Source organism: Simochromis diagramma, unplaced genomic scaffold, assembly GCF_900408965.1.
Source record: "Simochromis diagramma unplaced genomic scaffold, fSimDia1.1 OVJJ01000371.1, whole genome shotgun sequence".
NCBI lineage: Eukaryota > Metazoa > Chordata > Actinopteri > Cichliformes > Cichlidae > Simochromis > Simochromis diagramma.
In genome coordinates this window covers 4,410,345-4,432,408 of record NW_024386920.1, presented here as the reverse complement: position 1 = coordinate 4,432,408, position 22,064 = coordinate 4,410,345, and the positions used below count along the sequence as shown (strand labels likewise).

Sequence of the window (22,064 nt, the reverse complement as noted above, 5' to 3'; positions counted from 1 at the left end):
GGATCAAATTAAAATTTATCAGCTCTGAGATGGTATCCTTCTCCAAATCTATTTCTTGCAGATGAAAAATTGAAAATGCAAAAGTGAACATGTTTTGAGTTTGCTGCTAATTTGCTCCGTTATTCCAAGAGAACTCCGAAGACAAGTTTGTGGCTAGTCTGTTGGGACATATATAGTCCAATGGTCATATATATATATATCATAAATGTTAGATAATGGACCCCGGCCTTAAGTCTCTAGAATAATATTTGCCATGAGTGGACTAGCTTGTTTTTGTTTCCCTCATTAACAATGACATTTTCATTTATATAGCACATTTCATTCACTATAAAAACCTGCGCAGGTTAGCAGTGCCTTAAGGCAGTGAAAACAGCAAAACAGAACCAAAAAACAAACAACAAAACAAAATTAAAAAACAAACAAACACCTCTTAAGCTCAGGCCTGTCTGAATATAAGGGTTTTGAGTCTGTTTTTGAGTATACGTACAGATGTAATTGACCCCAAATCAGCAAGACAGCTTGTTCCAAAGACCAGGACAACAGTAACTGAGAGCAGCCTGAGACCTGATTCTAGGAACAATTAAAAGATCTAGAATCAGATCTTTTAAATCCATATAAATTTTAGATCTAGAGGAAAAAATGAAAAGGTCTGAGAGGTCTGACTGGGTTGTAGCAATGGGGGAGTCAAACTATTGAGAGCTTTGTGAACTAATAAGAATGTCAAAGGCTATAAAGCCAATGAAGAGCCCCTTAAATACTGGGGTAAGGAATCTGCTGCATTTTGAATGAGCTGAAGTCATCCCACTGATGATTTGGGGCGTCCTGCAGTAATCTAACTTGAGATTTTCTAACCTCAGATATATTTGTTAAGTGATAAAAAGGAGCTGTGGAGCTCAAAGCTGAGATCACTGTAAAAAACGAATAACTGATGAATAAATATGAAAAAAAGGTAAAAAGGTGATCATTTCAGGATGGTCACATTAAATACAAAAACAAACATACTAATGTTTTTACATTGACACACTCAAACACACAAACAAACAGTGGTCCTCTTGGTGTAAAAGCTGATAAATGACTCCTGTTGTTGAGATAATCAGTAATGATTATCAATTTGCAGAGGGCGATTGTTTACTGAGCGCCTTCACAATTTGCTAATATTCACAGATGATAAACCACTACGACACAGTCACCTTATTGTTCCCAGTGAATTCGGACAGAGGGACAATACATTTCCTGATCCGGGCTCAACCACACTTTTATACGTAATTGTTTTATTATCTCTGCAATATATTTAACAACAAACCAAGTCTCTCTGTCTCTGCATAAAGTAGGCGGTGTTTTCCTGGGCATCTATTTCACACTGTTGTACACGCAAGCTGGAGGGACGAGAGATCAACACCCTGTCAGGCTCGGTATTAGGCTGCAATCTGAAAAAAATCACAAGATGTGAGAGACTTGACATGCTGAGAGGTACTCTGTTGGAGTGAAAAAGCTACTCCACGAGTTGTTGGTTGAAGAGAGAACGTGCAGCAAAGTCTACATGTCTTAGCTGTCACTGACTCCATTCCCCCGCTGCACATTACAACATGGTACTCTCAGCCCTCTCCGACCAGACCTGCAAATTGCCTCTACCTTGTTGCCGTTCCTGGTTCTGTGAACTTATCACATGGTGGGCGAATGAATTATCACAGATAGAGGCAATATCTATCAATTTGTCAGTACAGACTGTGGGGTAATAGACACGGAGGCTGAGATATTATAATTGAAAGGCCCCTTCAGTAGCGATATATAATGAAGTTTCCCTGTGGGCTGTTAAGGGTTGGGGAAGGCAGAGTTTCAGATGGTGGAAGGTGTTTTCACATATATCGAGTCATCCTGTTAACCCCCCACTGGGTGAGGCATGGAGGGAATATGATATGGGTGTGAAAACACAGGAGGGGGAGTCAACCACACGGCTTCATTATGAATCATTTGGAACAGGTCTGTGCATGACGCAAACATGGTATTATCTGAAAGTGCTATTAACTGACAAATTCAGTGAGACATTAGGGAGACAAATCAGCAGCTTTCCATGACACAGCCAATGTACTACACATCATGTATGTGACTGCTAAACATTTTGCAAAATGATTGCAGTTGTCGTTTGTTGATGTTTAAAATCTAGCTGAACCCATGAGGCCTAACTCAGCACTGGTGTCGATCCCAATCCTAACAGTACCAGTTTTAAATTGTTTTTTCACATCTCATTCAGGGAACAGAGACAATCATTCGAGCATTCATTTAGCACACATCTTTTCACAGTTTTCCAACATAAGCTTGTTTTCCCTTTCTCCAAAGTATAGGATTAGGGTTAGAATAACACTCTCTACATTAGGTCATTGGTGACGCATCTAGGGTCCATTAAAGCCATATACTTAAAACTAAACTGGATTTAAAGTATAACTGAGAAAACAAAATAATAAGGCAGCTCACCCCTTCAGCTTCACCACCTATTTACACGTGATAAGTAACCTAGTTACAAAGCTCAACAGTCCTCGGGAAAACATGCACAAAAATCACAGAGGGTTTGGAGGCCAAGGTCGGGTTTGTTGCTGCTGTCAGTTGCTGCCCGGGGACAACTGCTGGAAAGGTTTTTTCAAAATAGCCACTTGATCAGGAAGCCAATCAGCAGCTGCCAGCTCTCCAATCAGGAACGACCTGCAGAGACTCTTAAAGACACAGAGCATAGAACAAAAAAACAGCCACTGGGATTCAAATTATGGCAAGGGCCATAACACGGATTTTTGTCCATCCATCAATCCATAGGGTGAGAGGCGGGGTGCAACTAAACTGTTCTCTCAGGTCTTGGCATTCATGGAACAGGGTTAGGATTATCACCTATGTTGACTTTATTCATTTTGGAATTACAGTTCTTCTTTTTATGATTTGGGTTACGGTATGTAAAAAGTGCTGGACATTAACCACACCGCAGTTTCAATGTTCTGTAATGATTTCACTGATATATGCTTTAAATAATTTGTTTCCAAATACTGAACGAATTTTAACCCCGTGCACCTTTGAGCTACATCTACCCAGGTCAGGTTGTTACAAAAATCAGTTTCATATTTGGTGATAACACTGCCCTCTACTTGTTCAGTTCAAATGGCTCTAGCATAGGGCTTCATTTCCATTGTAAAATATTTGGGACAGTTCAGTGTTTTTTGAATAGGGTCAACAACCCAGTGCGTATACTCGTGTTCACACTTATTCACACTATAATTTCTAATGTTGATTTGTGAACTGAAAAAGAAAAAAGATTTTCAAACCTCACTTTTGCTTAATGATGGCAACAGTGATTATGTATGTACTGTATTTAAATGATTTCAAATTCACTTCATTTGTATGTAAATTAAGTGTATTCAGTGACATTAAACACTGCGTTAGATCTCATCAGTGGCACTTTGAGGAGAAAATATTAAGTAAAGGGTAACAAGAAATGGAACAAAATAGATTTTTTTTTAAGTTTACAAATGCTGCTTCGGGTACCTAAAACATTTATTTCATTTTTGAGTGTTAAAAATCTGTTGGTATCTTATGATTGTCAAATGGTTTACAGAAAGGAGTCAAAACCATTAGTTTCCATTAATTTTCAGACACAATATCCATATAGCTGAACCTTGCCTCCAGTTATGAAACCAGTCTATTATTAGTAGTATTATTACTTTCACATTCCTTAATTACGACAATGAAAACCAGTGGATTAAATAGTCACTGAACTCACCTTAAATGTTTATGCTGTCAAAATTTGGCAAACTATAAACCAAGACAAAAAAGACGAATTGCTGAACAGGATAAAAATCTGTACATTTGAACTGTGCAGCATACATTTAAAAATTGTCTGTCAAAAATATGTGTGTGATTCATATTTTAACTACATTTACTTTAAAATATTTTCTTATTAATAAAGTCTGTACTATGTCAGGGTAAAAGTCACATTTTAATATTTGTTCAAAAACCCTACACACGGATATGAACCATTCACAGCTACAGGGGAAAAAAGAAAATCAGACCTACTTCTATATGTACATTTATTTAAATGCCAACTTTACATATTTACACATTAGAAAATAAAATATCACTCAAGAGTTAAGATATGAAAATAAGGACATTCATTCTAAGGGAGTTCTGGTTATCTTTTACTCAACATGACATGAGAAAAAATCACACCATGAGCAACCAGCAGCGCGGGACACTTTTATCACTAGCCAGTATATAAGGCTTATTCTGTATCTATTCAGTCAATCAACTTTCCATTGTTTTGCCATCTACGAAAAAAAATCCAAAAGGGACTGAGAGTAAATCCTTCTCTCTGGATCCAAGCTGGATTCTCTGCCATTATTGCTACACGGCCTATACTGAGTCTGCATTGGCCCTAACCAGTATTTTATTTTTATTTTATTTGAACAATAATAACTTAATAAAATAAAAACAATAAAATCAATAATCAATCAATCTTAATTTGGCAAATATAGGTTATTAGCCTCCTGCCACTTCTTCTTTATTCTTTTTTCAAATAGAAATGATAAACTATCATAACTTCTTTTCAGCTGGATTTGGAGTTTGTATGTTCGACTTGAGCCTGTATGGGTTTTCTCTGGCTCCTGGGTTTTTCTCCCATACTTTAAAGATATGCTTATTAGGTCAACTGGTGATTCTTAGCTGGCCATAAATAATGTTATTATTTATGACATTTTCTGTACCAAATTTAATAAAAACAGAAAGCAAACAAATATCAAAGCTGGCTTCTTTTCCTCACACTTGTTGCAATCAGCTGATTTCAGCTTATGTGCACGAAATAATAAAATAGTACAATAGTCTATAACTTTTAAAATAGTGTCGATATAAGCATGACTTTTTGTTGTTGTTATTGCAGAAAGGACATGTTTATAATGGCAAAGTTGTCTCCATGTTGTTACTTATATTATGTCTAATTACAGCAGGCTAAATGACTCACTACAGACAAGTCCAAAGCAGCAAGATTTATAACTGTGACACACAGTTCATCCAATTTTATGACACGATGTTCAATCTCAGAGATAAAAGACTGTTTGGAAAAGATGCTAGAAAAGAAATATTATTTAAAGTGGGCAATGTGGTGACTGATAGAAATTCAGTGTAAAAATTATGGATGGCTACGTTCTGATGGTTAATATAAAATTTCTAATCTTCCATCTGATATTTAACAAAAGGCTAACTATAGCCTGTTGGTGGTGTTCATTACTTTTCTATGCCCATCCCCAAACGTGAATCACATGTCACTGCCTATACTATATGCACATAGTAATTGGTGCACCCTTGGAGCGCTTTCAAATCAGGCAAAATTAGCCGCATGCTGCCGCTTCTGACAGATATGAGCTTTTCAATCCTCTTCCCAACTGAGTGGAGGAGTTTTCTGTGTCTTAATTACCTCACATTTGGCACAGTGCACTGCAGAGCTGGCTGTCGGGAGATAGGGACTCAACTGAGACACTCAGACAGCGGTTGGTGACAGAAGCCAGGGGAGGACGCAGGAGAGAAAAAGCTCCCAGCTAGCATGCTTTGGATGACAGAAGCAGTGTTGGAGGGGGCCATAGATCCCCACGGAGGGGCAGAAGAAAGAGAAAGAGCCAGCTCAAGGGAGAATCCCCCTCAGGCACATATGGCAGAATTGAAACATCCATATGCTGGCATAAAACAGAAGAGTGTCGATACTCTCGCTCTCTCCTTCTGTCTGCCTTTGGAGATACGGTATACTGGCTGGTCTTTTTTATTTTGCACACAACTCAGAATCCCCAGAGGAATGCTGACTGTGGTAAAGGAAAGACCGATGTTTCAAAAATCCATACTGGGAATACAACATCATGGCTAGTCCATGGATGAAGCTATAAAATAGAGGCTGCCACAAGAACAACAGGGTTTACAGAACATTATATGAAACAACCAATAAAAGTCATTTTTCTCTAAGACATTATGTATGTGCCATAAACTACTATTGCTGAGCAAAAAAGAAAGTAAAAGTTGCACCTTTTACAACATGTTGGCTGCAGTGTTGAGGCACAACTTTACTTAGAAGGCATTCCTTCTCAATTTCCACTTTGCCTCAGAGAGTAGCTGGATAGTGTGCGTAGACCAGTCTGCCACTTCCATTGGAAAATGCACTTTTTCCCCTAGCAACAGGATATTGGCAGGGTTGCTGACTGGTTTGTAGGCCAGCATGACTGGGATTTACATGACTGCCATCAACATCCGGCAAAACAAATTTTTCCCTCATGACTGGTGGTTGTCAAAGGTTGTGACCCTGACTCTAGGACTGTTTGATTAGGACCGTATTCACTTGATACATTGTTACTATAACTGCCACATAATCCACAATGGCAAGCAAGCTAATGTCATATTGTTAGTAGCCATGTGTCTGCAAAACCTAAATATAGACTGGTGATAAATAAAAAACAAACAAACGAATCCATCATGGTTTCTTGGTCACCATCTTCACGCTTCAGTCTGACCGCGAAACCACTTACTCGCTGGATTAAGTCATAAGCCAGCGAGCATACCACCACCATTTGTCATTGTAAAACATTTTAAGAGCAAGACTTACTAAATTGAGGTCAAGTGAGAAAGCCATTTCCCCATAGACTTCTATAGGACCATCTTTTTGCAACCACAGCTATCACCATCTGGTAGCCTTTAGAATTCAAGTTTAAATCACTCTGGATAAGCTTCATTTTTCCAACCCTCATGTTACATCCATGTTTTATTATATCGTTATATCTACATACAATATTTAACGAGTATTAAAAAAGAAACAAAGTGTTAGGCTGTAGATATATACAGGATTTAATCTAACCAATAATGACTCATTCAATTGTCAAATAAAATAAAATAATATTAAGTGCTGCTGGGATATCACAGAGGTCCAATCACTTAAAGACACTTCAATCTTATTTCTGTATTTACAGCTGAATCATCTAATGGAAATTCTCCTTTACACTTAATAACTCAAACTTGAAATAAAAGACTAGCGTGCATGTCTTATACCCAAGCAATTTCCTGTCAGTGTTTTCTCTGAGTCAGTTGATAATGGGAAAAACATAAAAGGACCCTGCAGAGAGAGTTGACTCCTGCAGCCAGAGGCAATGAACTGCAAAGGCTGACAGCGAAGCACCCGAGGTGTTAGTGTAAAAACTCTTCTTATATCCATGCCGCAGACACTCTGCTACCAAAGTATGTGTATGTTTGCTCAATCTTTTAATTATAAGAGTCAGCTAATTGTAGGTAAAACAGGCCTAAACACAGCACAACATGACACTGACGCATGGTGTCAGTGTCATGTCATGTCTTTTTTTTAATGTTTTATGGACAACATATGGAAATTAGCCCTAGGCTATAATCTGGCATGTTTACATTCATGTAATTTATTTTTTATGTTCTTTAACATGCACTGTCCTAAATAAATAAAATAAATAAAATAAAATAAAAATTGCCGACATAAATAACTGTACCTGTGTTGGATATAAAGAAGCAATCGTGTCATTGCAGGGGCTGTTTTTGTTCCCCTAGTAATACACGGTGTGATTTAGAATGGACAGAGACTGTACACAGCGGGCTACAACACAACATCTCCAACCAGATCTGCCTCCAGTTCAATTGTGCTCCCTGTACTAAACTGTCTCTATTCCCTTGATGTGGCATTGATCGGTCTACTCGGAGCATTGTCTGATAGTCTGACCACCACCATCAATATTGCATCAAGTTCTTTCTAAACAGCTCAGAACTATTTTGCACTCCATCTAGGGAGAGGTAATAAACATGTCTGTCTTCATTCCCTGGCAAGAATCACATGCCGCCTCATCTCACCCAGTGGCTTTATTTTGTGCGAGGGAGAACTGAATAATTGAGATCCACTTCTTTTGTGGCACAAGGTGAGCTTTGGAAAACAGGACTTTTTACATTATTAATCACTTCAAATATTAATTAGTTATTCTTTGTAATTAGTATGTGGTCCACAGTATCCACTGTGAAGATTAAATGTTTACAACAGAGTAAGTCAATATTTGCTCACTGGAAGTTAAAGCACTCAAACCTGTGGTAGCAGCAGAGGGAATTCAGGCATTCCAGTTCTGTCTTCTGAAAACGCAGCTGGACCAGATTTTGGCCCAGACTCCACCTGACTTCTCACTGGTTTTTTCCTCCATCTCTCTCCTGACCACTGTGGTCTATCTGGCAGATACAGCAATCTAGGGAAGCATGAAGATATTAAATTAAACCAGGAGGAATCAGTCATGCAGCTGCCACAATGCCCTGTGGGAAATATAGTAAAAAACAGTGTTTGAGAGGAGGACATCTACAGTACTGGTGACTCATTGACCCAAGTCCTCTAGCTAGCTCATTAGCCCTTCATTATAACAGGTTCTGCAGACTCTGGTGACAGTGTGCTGATGTTATGTACCTTGATTTTAATTATTGGCCTGGAGCCGCTCAGGCTGTGTTACCAAATTGCATCTGATAGTAATCTGTGTGCAATTAGGGTCACTTAAAACATATTCACATTTAAACTGGTGGTTTTGGTCAAACGATTTGAGACAAGAGACCAACCAAGTGCAGAGCCTACTTCTGAGGATGTAGCAGCTCACTAACGATCTCATCTAATGCTATAAACCCAGAAGAGAGACGGAGGGAATGCCATTTTCCCCAGTTCACCTAGTAAAAATGATCTAATTTCATGCCTTTATTTAGCTTGATTTATTTAGCATTATAGTAGGTCTAAGGGATCTTTAAAAAAAGAGTAAGTGATCTTTGATGCAACTCCCCCAATGAATAGGGCATCACTAAGGTTAAATTGATTATAACTGAAATTGACCATAATATTGGGTTAGAGAAGTAACAAAAATGCATTAGTTTGTACCGACAAAACGTAATTAGACAATTAATCACATGTACAATCATCCAAAAGGTACCATTTATCAAATGTTTTTAAACAGCAAAAAACAATTTATTCTTATTTACTAAAGCTTTGTAAAATAAGTTGTAGGACAGTGTACCGCCCAAAAAACTGCTTAAGTTCTTAATACCCACCTGGTTATTGGGAACATGTTTAGAGTTATGGGAGGTTTTAGGATCCCCTAACTCTGACCCGTTGTACGTGAAGAGGTTAAAATGTTGAAACTTTCTTTTTATCATACTTATTTTTTATTTATTTATTTTTTAGAAAGAGGGGCAATACATATTAATGAACATTTTAACAAATGTAAATATGCCAGATTATAGCCTTGGGCTATGATTAGATTATATAAAAAAGAGAGAAAATAAAACAATAAATCTTTTATTAAGGCATCTGCAGCTCCAGTTCAATTTGAATGTTAGACCAGCATCACTATTAACCTACTAATTAACTTAGTAATATTCATAACTGGAGTGTTTATGTTTCAACAAACTTACAACAAGAAATTGTAATAACCTTTTTCTAATCGAACTGACATTTTTACACAATCACATGTTCACACAGACATTTATTCTGTTACATTTAAGAAATTCTGTCTCACGCTTACGGCCAATTGAGAATCACAGCTAAACTAACATGCATGTGTTTGATTAGGAAGCCATGTGTCCAGATATGTCAGGCACTGCGCCTTCCCTGATATATTATTTAAGTGCTTCTGTGTTATGCTGCTTTGTTTTTATTGTATTTGGTTGTAAATATTGTGTTTCGCACTCTGTAGAATCCTTTTTCAAACCCAAAAATACATTCAAAATTGTAACTATTTGCACAAGTGTACATCAGAATCAGAATCAGAATACTTTATTGATCCCTAGGGGAAATTCTTTTTTGTTACAGTGCTCCATTATAAACAACCATTAACAAAGATAGACAATACACTAACTAAGAATAGCACAATATATACAAGCATATATATATACATAAAGGTCACTTATTAATAAATAGCTGAAAAAGCAAGAACATGTGCAAAAAGGGTGTAGCTGTTGCAGTATACAGTGTGTTAAGTGGATGAGTTGTACAGAGAGATGGCCACAGGCAGGAATGATTTCCTGCGTCGTTCAGTGGTGCTTCCAAACATAAATGATGATCTAGAACGCTACAACTAAAACGACATATCTATTAATCTACAAATAAAGGAAATAAATGATTATTATAAGTTACATTACATTAAAGAAACCAGTTACCCTGTGTTTGTATCAAATCAATGTTTCTGATATTTGAAAAATTTAGCATTATATCTACTATATCTAAATCTAGCATTATATGTGATATATGGCCTCTGATATTTCTGATTTGCATTTTTGATCAAACAAGAATATTCAGAACAGAAATATTCTGTCTTTACTCTCCCAATTTAAAATATCCTGGAAAAGCCCTTCCTTATATCACATTTATAAAGCCAATCCCAGCCCACAACCCTCTCTTAATGCAGTGTGTAGCAGTTCATAAGCCTCCTGCTCTTCGCTTGTTAAAATGTAACCATCTATTGACATCAAAATCAAATCTGTGTGCATTAACGCATTTTGTTTCATAGATTTGAATGGGGCCGCTTGCTGCCTTTATATGGGAAACTGTCTTTTAGTAACATCAGGACAATATTGACCTCATCTATTTGTGTGTCAGTTGATAGTTGATGTTAATAGATGATGAGTTAAACATTGATTCTGCAATAGGATTTAGGACTGGGCAATGTAATTTGCTTTCTCATTAATGTAAACATTATACATGCTTGTTCAAACCTGACTGTGAGAAAATATTGATCGGCCAAAGACTGAGTTACCTCAGTTAAAGGGCGACGCTCTGTGACTGTTGCTGTTTCTCTCACTGTGTGCAGAGGCAAACAAAGGTCAGCACCGATACAGTACGTTCCTCCCAAAATACCTATGAATGGTAACACGATGACTTCCGGGAGACGTTTGAGTGATATTTCAGAAAGTCCTGTCGCCTTTTACATAAATAGCTCGGCTGCTCTTTGTCCTTCATGACTTCCTCCACCCTGACAGGCTGATTGATAGGATTGTGGCTAATCCATTATTTTAGCCCATTGATTGAGCCCAAAGATCAGTGTTGTGGCAGAGGTAACAGGACCCTCCTATGAGATAGCTCCTTCATGCACGCGCAAGCAGAGGTGTCAGCTGCCAGCCTACTAATCACCCTATGCTGTGAGTAATGGCTATGAAAGCAATCACAGAAGAAATGCATCATCTCTGCAGACGCCTGATCTATCAACCTGACTCACTCTCATTTGACTGAAACGCATGCCAACATGAAATATGAAGCTTTGTTAAAGGCAGAGGAGGAGTGGTGGCTCTAGAGCTGCAGAATGTGATAATTAAACACACCCATAAAGACCAATTGTATTTCATATATTGACATGTACATGTTGCGCATTTTCCAAACATCTCCCTGGGTAAACATTTCATGCTTAGCTGTGGTGCATAATTACAATGATTCACTGGTTATATACCAACAGTCATTTTCCACTTCACTCATCTTTCAATTTGTTTCCCCGCACGATATCAGCAGAGTAATAGTGGCAGAAGAAAGAAATGGCTCGCTCGCACACCATCAAATAGCTATTTGTCAGAGAGTTTGATGTTTCATGCAAACAAAAGCAACAAGCAAGGCGTTCTCAGCTTCCCAGATTTGTTGATGGCTTGCACTATGAAGAGGTAGCAGGAGAGACTCGCTGGTTGTCTTTCCCCATCTGCCATATTTGAAGCTGGTTTTGTTGTCATTTTGACTGTGCAGACGTAATTTCACACAGTGGGGATCGTCCCCTCCCCCAACCATTATGGAGAATGCAAAAATTGGCAAAGGGGCTGCTACATTTACTACAGCACGGGGAAGACCGGACGGAGACATCAAGGAAGAGGAAATCCACACAGGCAGATTTTCTTTCAATGAGTGCTAATGTGCCATGACCAAGAATGTCAAACCTGGCCTTTCACACCATAATAGAGTCTCATGATTTATGTTTTGGGCATCTAACAAATGCAATATTTATCATTTTGCAACAAATTACTGCTGCATCTCTGGAAATGAATTCTATAGATTTTCCTCGCGGCTTATTCTGGTTTTCTCTGAGTGAGGGTTATTACTTAATTAGATGGGAGGAAGGCTCTGTCAGACATTTCCCCTGCCTCCAACTGAGACTTTTGTTACCCCAGCTGCTTGTGTAGAATACTGATCGCCTGGCAGATACTTTAACCAATTACCTGACAAATTTGAAATTTGAAATAATATATGAATGCCATTCCTCAATTCCCTGCTCTTGCTTTACTCTCTACCCATGTTTCGCTGCAGGATGAGTCTCCTGTTTTCAGGATTAGCTGGAATCTAGAATCTTTCAAGTTTTACTGCTCATTAGAAATAGAAAAAAAAAACTCTTTTGAACTGAAATCAATTATAATGAAAACTAAGTGTTGTACAAACGAAAGCATTTCATGACATGATGTTAAGATTAAGAGATGATTATTTTTTAAACAAAGTGTGCTCCAGTACAATCTTTTCTTTCATTCTAGGTAAACATGCTCAGTTATCCCCCTCAAAAAGGTTTCTTTGCTGAATTTTATTACATGATACACTTGGGTAATAAAATAATAACTAAAGTGCGTAGTGCCTAAAAATGCAATACGTCTGTTAGGAAGTTGCCGTCATGGTCAAGTAAATCTTTAGTCTCATCAGAGCATGAACGGGTCTTCCAGCTGTGTCTCCTGTGTGTCATCTGACAAACTGTAGCTGACGCGTCACGTGGTTTAGTTTGAGCGCTTTCTTTTTGGCACTCTGCCACACCACAGATTCTGGTGAAGGACAAGGTTCAGCTGCTGTTGTCTGCACAGTCCCTTCACTCTGAATGATACAGCTTGAAGCTCTTTCAGAGTTATTGTTTCTTGGCGTCCTTCCTTAGAAGTCCCCTTCTCGCTTGCTTACTCAAATTTGCAACTGTGCCAAGCTCTCTCCATTTCTTAATGACTGATTAAAATGGCATCAGGGCTTCTCGGTGACTTTTAAATGATTCAGTTGGCTTTTATTGAATGCATGTATACTTGTAAATGTATTTTCTTTTAAGATTTCAAACAAGACAAGTGTTTTTTCTCAAGCTGATCAAAGTCAAACCAGACTGCTGGTTCTATAGCCATGTTGTCATCTAGAGGAGGCTGCACTTCAACTGCTTAATAACCCATAACATGGCACTTCCCATAACATAAATCTAATAAGAATGTAAAAGGAAGGGTCCTTTTGATTCAAGTCTGCTTTTCCAATGCATTTCATTATGGCATCTTGAACTTGACTTGGCGGAGTTTGCAGAACAGGGCTGAAATTCAGTGGAATTTGTGGAAAGAATAGCAGAACCAAGTAGTCGAAAAACTGGATTTTTCTTGGTCTGAAAAATGAAGCTTATGCGGAAATCTGTGTTCTTTGTAATTTTCCTGCAGGAGATGACTACTATTGTAGTAGTAGGAAAACTGCTCTTTTGCTCCGTTACCTCAGTAAGCTTTGTTCAGTTACTAGTTTTGAGTCGCATTTAAAAAAACACATTATGTTCATTTTGTAATTTATGGACCAAAATAAGGTTTTGGTGTTTTGAGAGCCCAGTTGCAGCAAAAAAGCCCTATGCAAGTACCAGTCCATTTAAACTGCTCTTGAAGCTACCACCGTGGCTGTTTTGAATACTTTAATGTGTATTTATGTGTCTTTATTAATCCAGTCATGGAAAATAAGGTTGGTAAGGCCCATGACTACTCAATAAGGGGCTCTTAAACGACGGGACCAACGCACACTTACCTGTTTGATGCCTTTTAATATATTTGTGAGTCCCCACTAAGTAAGCATCTTTATCTTCTATATAAAAATATGGTGTATATAATATGATGTGATTCCATTACAGCATGTTCTCTGTGTTTAACCTAATGATTACTCTGCGTAAAAGATCAGGGCACCACCCCTGACTGCCTGAAGTAGAATTTCCACAAAAAGTTAGAAAATAGATTTTTTTCAGTATTTCAATAGAAACAACAAATTGAAAATTAGTTCAGAAATTCCCAAAGTTATTGGGATACTATTATTAATCGATGATTGCTCTTCCAACTTCTCTATCTTGACTTGTAGGTGGCGCAAATTAGTTAATCAGAGAATTACTACATGCTCAAATGTATCCTCATATTTGTCTGGACCAAAGTTGCAGCCTATGCAACCAGCAGAAAGGCTCATTATGCCATCACTACATTAGTGTGGATAAAAAGGGGGTGGGGTGGCTGTAGCTCAGGAGGTAGAGCAGGTGATCTACTGATTGGAACATTAGTGGTTCAAGCCCTGGCTCCACCAGTTTGCATGGCAAGTATCCTTGGGCAAGATACAAACCCCAAGTTGCTGTCTGATGCGTCCATTGAAGCATGAATTAGGAAGCTATAAAAAAAAAAAAAAAAATTAGAAGAAAAGTGATCAGTTGAATGTTGTATAGAGCGCTTTGAGTACACTGGGGAGAGTCGAAAAGCAAAAAGCCACATCTAGTATAGATGGGAATGCATACTTTCTATAGGCGGTGCAGACTGTGTGTGAACTGAAAACAAAAATCTGCAAAAGAGACAAGGTTTTACTTCCCAGTGAGAAACACGAAATACTAAGAATCCTAAATACTGTCCCATAAAAACCTTTTGTGTAGCTTTTCCTCGCTCGCCACCAAATGAATCACAATTGCTGTGATCGGTACAACTGATGTGACCAGTGGCATCTTTCTTACATGTTAATAAAGCCATGCTGAACGGTGCACTATTCTCAGCTGGAGCTCTGTAGCCTGTGGCTGCTCACTAAATCTCAATGACTTCATTAAATCATTACCATGAGTCACGGCATGCAGTGCCAACAGCAATTAAAACACAACAGAAAAGAACAGAGTCCTTGGGCCACTGTTTTGCTCTTGAGACTGCTACGCTTTACTAGATTTGGGAGAATGATTGACATACCAATAGGTCCCTAGGTGGATTAAAGAGCCTTAATCAATATTCAAATTTGTCTCACTCACACCCTTTGCCTGGAGCCAATTGTGCAAACCATGTCAAGTGCTGTCTGCTTTTGTGCTTCAGGCTGATTTTGAAGCAGGACACATTTTCTGTCACATCCAGGAATGTGATGAGCCTCTGAAATTTTAATGGCGCAAATGGTGAAAAATGATTGATAAATGGTCAGAAATGATCAAAAGCCAAGCAACGGGGCTCTGAAGGCCTCCACTCATACAGAGAAGGCTCATTAATACGCATACAAATCTTTTTTTGATATTTCATTCCTCATTCAACCAGGAGGCCAAAGGAGATGGAAAAAGCACAACTTTCAATGAATGTGTCAAAGCTTTAATTCTAGTCTCTCCTCTTTTCTTCTGCAGAAACACATTTCTATTCATGAAGTAAACCCGTCATAGCCATGATACCGCATCCTTATGTTTCTTTTATAAAACTCCAGCAAAATGGTAATTGAATTGCAACAGTAGGCTTCCGTCCCTTATGCAGTCTTAAAGAAGCCTTTATCTTAGCAAATGACTGACAGTTGATTATGAAAAACCCAGCTTTTTCTTTTTTTCCTCTTGTGTAAAGACGATCCACCCACACCTTCTGCTTTTGTGTGCACCATTGTTATGGCTCCATTGTTAATGAGTTTAGAATTAACTGTCTGTATTGACTGGAGACCGGAGACCCTGCTGAGGCTGATTGTGTTGTTGAATGGGGAACTGGAGAAGTATGTATGGACAGGGTGCACAGTGTGTGCAGGTGTCTGCTCGCTGTCTAGAAATTCAAGCGCTGCTAGAAGTGGGAAGGGTTTTTCACAGTGGTCGCACTTCAGTACAGGTGACTGCTGTGGAGCCTGACATCAGGTGTCATCTGGTGGCAATTCATCTTTACTTTGAATTTTATTGTAATTTTTTTTATTTTGATGCAAAGAAAGCATCAACTGCTAAAGCTGGAGCACCAGTTAAAAGAGGGCATTAAATACTAGCTAAACTAATCCATTGCACTCAGTTCTACTTGTATACTCAGAGACATTTGACATTAGCCATTGTAAGCGTAGATATATTTGTATACCAGTTCTTACTGCTTTTTTCCAGCAATGGAAGAACAGAGTGATTAGACACAGCGTCTGAATGTTTTCACTCATAAGACAACTTTTATCAAATCATATATAAATAGGTATGTATTCATTATGACTTGAAACAAGCCCACAATTTCTATGCAGAAGGAAATTGTATTGTAACCAGAAGAGTTCTCTCATGCTGATCATTAGAAAGAAGGTATTTCCACACTGAGTTCACTTCTCAAACCCAGACTTGGTTTTAACACGTCTGTATTGTTCGACAGCTATTTTGGAAACATTATATTCTTGACTTGCATATGTGCACATGTGCAGTTATGTAGACCAGTTATTTTTTCACCCACATTCAACCAATTTCTGAATGTAACATTTCTGAACACCTTGCTGGAATTTCTTACCTTAACTTATTACAATTTAGTGGCCAAAGATCCCTGAGAGATCACTGTAATCACTTTTTTTTCTTAATAACATAAGAAATCACACACTAATTATTATTAAACGTAAACTCAAATGTATTTTAGGATTAAGCAATGAAGTAATGACATTAATGAGCAGTAGAATCATGATGTGGAAGCAAGCCCAGAAGCTAAAAAACTTCTTTATTCATCCATTTTTAGTGGATGTGGTTTTTCACGATTTTAAGATTTGACATTGTTGTATTGTAGGGTCTTTACCTACAATATGAATGCCTTGAGGTGATTGTTGTTGGGATTTGGCCTGATAAAAACTGAATTGAATTTAAATTGTGTATTTAGATAGGAGTGTACTGGAGGTGTGCGTGCAAGTAGGCCATTTAGTTTAAGCCAGCCAAGACTACGGCAACTTTAATGAGTTTTGGTCTTGAGGATATCAGAGTGCTGCTTATATGCTTAGTTTCCCTGCTGATTGTCAGTTCATTAAATACCTTCAATGCCATTCTTTAAAAAATATCTATCTATCAATGTTAAACACAGAAGATGTCTCATGTGGATCAAGTAGGTGAAGAATTTATAGAAAGACAATGCTGGGTTGCATTACTGGGAAACACAGTACTATTTAAACCATCCGTCACAGGTCAAGCAATTTTAGTTATATAGCAGTGCTAAAAAGTATACTGTAGTAATCTGGCTGGATGCCTCCTGTGCTTCTGCTACTTCTCTTGCCCTCTGTCCTACAGCATAGTTCTCCAAAATGAGCTTGTGGACAGGAGATGAGATATGATCCTTGGAATTAAAACAGCATTTTCTACTTTGATCATCCAGCACTGTGTGAAGCACTGAAATAAGACTCTTCTTTATCGAATCTCTACTCTCACTCTCCCTCTCTTAATCTTTCCCTTGCTTGCTCACCCCACTCTTTCTGAGCTTGGGGGATAGCTGTATGAGATGAAGAGTTAATGAAGATTTTTTTTCTTCCCCTGCATGAAGACGGGTAAACTCTTGACAACTTTGTACTCTGCTTTTGTTAATCATGTCACGATCAGCTTTCATGCTTTACAATCCCAACCCCTGAACCAGTTAAGCATGAATATTTAACATTGTTATTTTCAAGTCTCTATGAATACGGCTTAAATAACTGCATGAGCTGCTGCTACACAAATGAATCGGGACTGTAGTTGGCCGAATGGCTTCAGCCTTCTCCGTGTAACAATCTCAGTAATCTCCCTGTTTATTTCTTTTCATTACACACCATCTTATTTTATACCACTTACACGCCCTCGTCCTTACACAAACACTCATATGTGGCCATGTCTTCATAAACTGCTACTGAGATGCAACATTGTCAAATAGCCATTTAAGATGCTATCATCTGATATGGAGGCTGACGTGGGATGATGCTAGAAGTGTAGTTATGTAAGCAGCTTTCTCAGGGACTGATAGCAATCCAGCAGGGGAGCGGCGGTGTGTGTGTGTGTGGATGTATATTGGGTGTGGGTCTGGGGGTGTGAAACAAATCACACATTCAGTACGCTACATAATATTACACCCAGTGTTTTGCCACAGGTACAGAGATTCACTCCTTCAGGGAATTTGATTTGTTAACATGCTAATGTGCTGAGATTAGCGAAGCAACAAACTGAGCGCGCCATCACTCAGTGAGGTGCTGATTGAAAGAAATCAACAACAGGGGAAGTGGGGAAGAAACAAAATGCACATTTTTGAAATTAAACCATTTTATTTACAGACCAAAGATAGACACACTTGATTTTTAACCAAAACAAATACCAAGCTGTACATGGAGTTTGCAGTCACATGACCGCTAATCATGTGACCCTGCAAGAATTTCTATTTACAGGGTATCATATGCCCCAAATTCTAACTGTATTCTTCTGCTGTATTAAGTAATTCATTTTAAAGACAAGTCCTATGACTGCACTATGGAAATATGTAGCTTGCTTTAAATGATCTTGAAGTGATTGGAGGCTCCTTCCATCTCAGTAAACCAGTGAGGCATCCCAACAGCTGCTCTGCATGTTACGCTGAAGGTTTCGAGTTAGCTCATTACAATGATCCATTTGTTGTGATGAATTAATAATCATTTTGTTTGACTGTGTGTTCAGCTCCCAGGCTGCATCTCCACTATCAGCAAACATGGCTAATGTGATTTTAGGCCAACATATGCTACGTTTTGCGTCAATATGAAATACAAGAGTACGCGAGGAATTTGTAGTCATAAAAAAACATTTAGTTTTATTGCAACATGCATCACAGTATGGCAGCAGCCCCTGAAGTCAGTATTCCCATCATGTTGCTCGTTAATGCTCATTACTATCAGTGATGTTTACAGCATTGATTGCTGGATGGAAACAGATTTGTGAATTATGAACTTCTCAGTAAATATCAGGGGGCCAAGTTTTGCCCATTTTATTGGCTCATACTTTTTCCCTCACCTTGGGTCTGTGTTTATTATGAACACATGCCACGTTTGGGGCTGACATTTGAGCAGGCCGACTCCACATCGTTGATTTCAGGTAGTCCTGCTGATATGTCAGGGCCTACAGGGGCATAGGTGGCTGGAAATGCAGCAGCGGCCCTGTAGAACAACCTTGTGCTGAAAATTTGAGCAAACATTGTTCACTACTGATGGTGGGTGTGCTGGCAAGGAGATTTTCCTAGGAAAGGAGGTCTCCTCTGTGCACCCACTTCTCTCTACAGCTTCCACAGCCAGCATCAATAAATGTATGTATGTGTAACCATCTTATTCCATGTAAGGAGCACATCTAATGTCGTATACTGTTGAGCTTTTATATTTGTAACCCAGCTTTTGATTTATCTAATTTCTTAACGGGCAGTTTGAAACCTTTAATTTATCTGGTTTCTCGGTATTTTAAGAAAATGCAAAATAACTGACTGCTTTACATGGCAACACTGTGAAATGAGACAGTTGTTTGCTTGTGCAACGCTGAAGGGAAATGCTGAATCTTCCTGTAGCAGTCTTCAACAATATGAGTTTCTGTTGACTAAAACACTGCGCACATCATAAAATACACTGCATAATGCTGACTCAGGAGAACAGTAACTAATGCTCAGGTATCAAGGTTTCTTGTCACAATTTGCTTCTAAAAAATGTGCATCAACCCTCAGGCTGGCATGAGAAACCACAAATAGGGCTGGTCTTTTGCAGCTCTTACAGCAGGGTCACAAAGAGATGAATTGCCTGCATTACCTCCAATAAAGAAAAGAAAATATATTCTGTGGCTACTAAAGCTGAAGGTTTATGGAAGCTACACATTTTACTAGGCTTTAAACTGAGCATAGATTTCACTGCAGGTCCTCAACGCTCCCATGCTGCAGGAATACATCCACATCCTCCTCATTATCCCCCTCACCGAGCATAGGGCATCAATCAGGTGCATTGAGCGTGTTCTCTGGGGGAAACACTCTGCAACCATCAATACGTCAGCCTTGCATCACATGTCTTATAGATTTATCAAGTCATTTATTATTTATTGATGTGAATAAAACTCAAGGTCATCTTGTAAGAGTCTTCACCCATACTGCTTGAGAGGGTACAGCAAGGGTTTGATTTCAGTGGTCTTACTGCTCCTGTAAGGTCATAACCTCGTGAGGTCAAAGTGACCATAGCTAATCTGATGAAGAGGTTATCATGAACTACTCATCAATAACACTCTACAGCAGCTCAGCTACTGATATGATAATGAGCACATTCAAATATATATGTCAAAAGATTCAAATGAAAAAGATACATGACTCAGCTTTTCTTTCAATACAACCCATCTTAATATTTGTTAGTGTATTGCCCTACCTCTCCACCAAATATTTATGACAGATGTTTGCTCTAATTAGTTAGTTTTTTCCTCGTATTTTTGGAAGATATGAGCTCATTATTTTTTCAGCTGCAGGCAATTCCAAGCTGCTGTATGTTGTTTTTATTTCAGCTTAATAAGTCAAAAAAGTTAAAGCACTTTGTTTAGATATAGAATCAGCTCAAAATCAATAAAATGATACAATCAATATATGAATTTACTACTACTATGATAGTAACAAATAATTAATTAACTATTAAAATGACACGCTAAACCGCTGTCTGTCCGTCTGTTTATTCGTAGCTGAGCAAACACACAGTTTTTCGGTCCACCGCCTGCAGCTGCATGCAGTTCTTCACTTTGAAAATTGAAATAAAAAAAGGAAAGCTTTGGCATACATTATGCTTTTTTTCTTTCACTCCCACCATTAAATTGAATATAACATATTTAATGGTGTAGCCAGATCGCATTTTGGCAGCCGCTGGTAACCATGAGCTTTGTTGCTCTCACTGTTACAGGAGCATGTTTTTGGAGCAATAGTGTGTCCACAGTTAAAATACCTATTACTAGCTTAGTTCTGAACCATATTTTAAGTAGTTTTACTATATAAAGCGTCAGATAAAATGATCTGATTTCTCTGCTATGGGTGGTTCTTTACAATATAAAAGGGAGACAGGAAAGACCCAGTAAGCTATACACTACAGTGAGCACACTAGTGTGTCCATGTGTCGTCACTCTGTTGGGTATGTGTACTTTAGCATTTCATTACTGAGGTGTAGTGTTTGCAGATTTCTCTCACAGGGGATTTCACATAAACCACTTAATGTATATGTATAACTACACTTAAATCTGCAATTCATGCTCATCAGTATATCCGCAGTAAAATAACACCCCCACCTTTTGTCATGAATGTATTATAGAGTCGTTGGGTTTAAGGTCAGAACTGGCATGCACACCATGTAGACACAGAGCTGGGGAAAATATCCTTGTAGCTGCGTGTTGTTGTGTGGGAGGCAGCCACGATGAGAAGCTGATGTTAAATCGATGATGATGGATCAAAGTGCTGCATGGCTGGAGCCCTGCGGTGTTAGGGTGTGCGGAACAACAGTGACTTTTGCATCTCTTCCTTTCTACTCATTAGCCTCTTTGTCTTCCCTTTTACCCCAATTCTCTCTTCATCTTGAAACCCTCTCTGTCTCTCCCCTACATTAAGAGGAATGCAATGTGTGTCTGAATTTTTGAGTGGGGAGAGAGGTGACTTGATGCTTTGTGTCATGGTGTCAGGTAGAATCAGACACTAGCAGATGGGAAGAAAAATATTAACCTTTAATAAACAATCAATATCGGTGCACAAAAAATGTCCTCACTTTTGGTAACATTTTGCCTGTAACCACTATAAAAGACATGTTTGTCATGAGTGAAGCTACTACGCTTCAGCGAGGCTGAATTTTGGCATGTAGAATAACAGCAAAATGGTTGTTTTCACCTCTGAACAAGACTATTGTAAATTTAACCACATGCAAAAACAATAACTGCCAGTTATTCAGTGTGATCATGTTCTATAACCATCCAAGTGGCAGAATCTAATCACTTGGTTCTGTTTTCTAGGAGAAAAACATTGGCCGGTCCGCTCCCAGAGTCACCATGGTAGGGATGGCTATTCTTTGTTAAAGGTTAAAGCTGCCTCTAGCCACTTATTTTACATTTGCTTTATGAACC

The 22,064-nt window shown here is 38.5% G+C and overlaps 1 protein-coding gene across 6 annotated transcripts in view; it reads left to right on the top strand.

Annotated features, from left to right (window-relative positions):
- LOC120736484 (protein shisa-6) overlaps positions 1 to 22,064 on the top strand; it is a 76,314-nt gene that overhangs the window by 30,109 nt on the left and 24,141 nt on the right. For 3 of the 6 annotated variants that reach the window (XM_040036650.1, XM_040036649.1, XM_040036647.1), the window contains exon 5: positions 21,954 to 21,992. The exons of the other annotated variants lie outside the window; for them this stretch is intronic. In XM_040036650.1, coding sequence (XP_039892584.1) covers positions 21,954 to 21,992 — 39 coding nt within the window. The remainder of the gene's footprint in view (positions 1 to 21,953; positions 21,993 to 22,064) is intronic. 6 annotated transcript variants of the gene reach the window in all.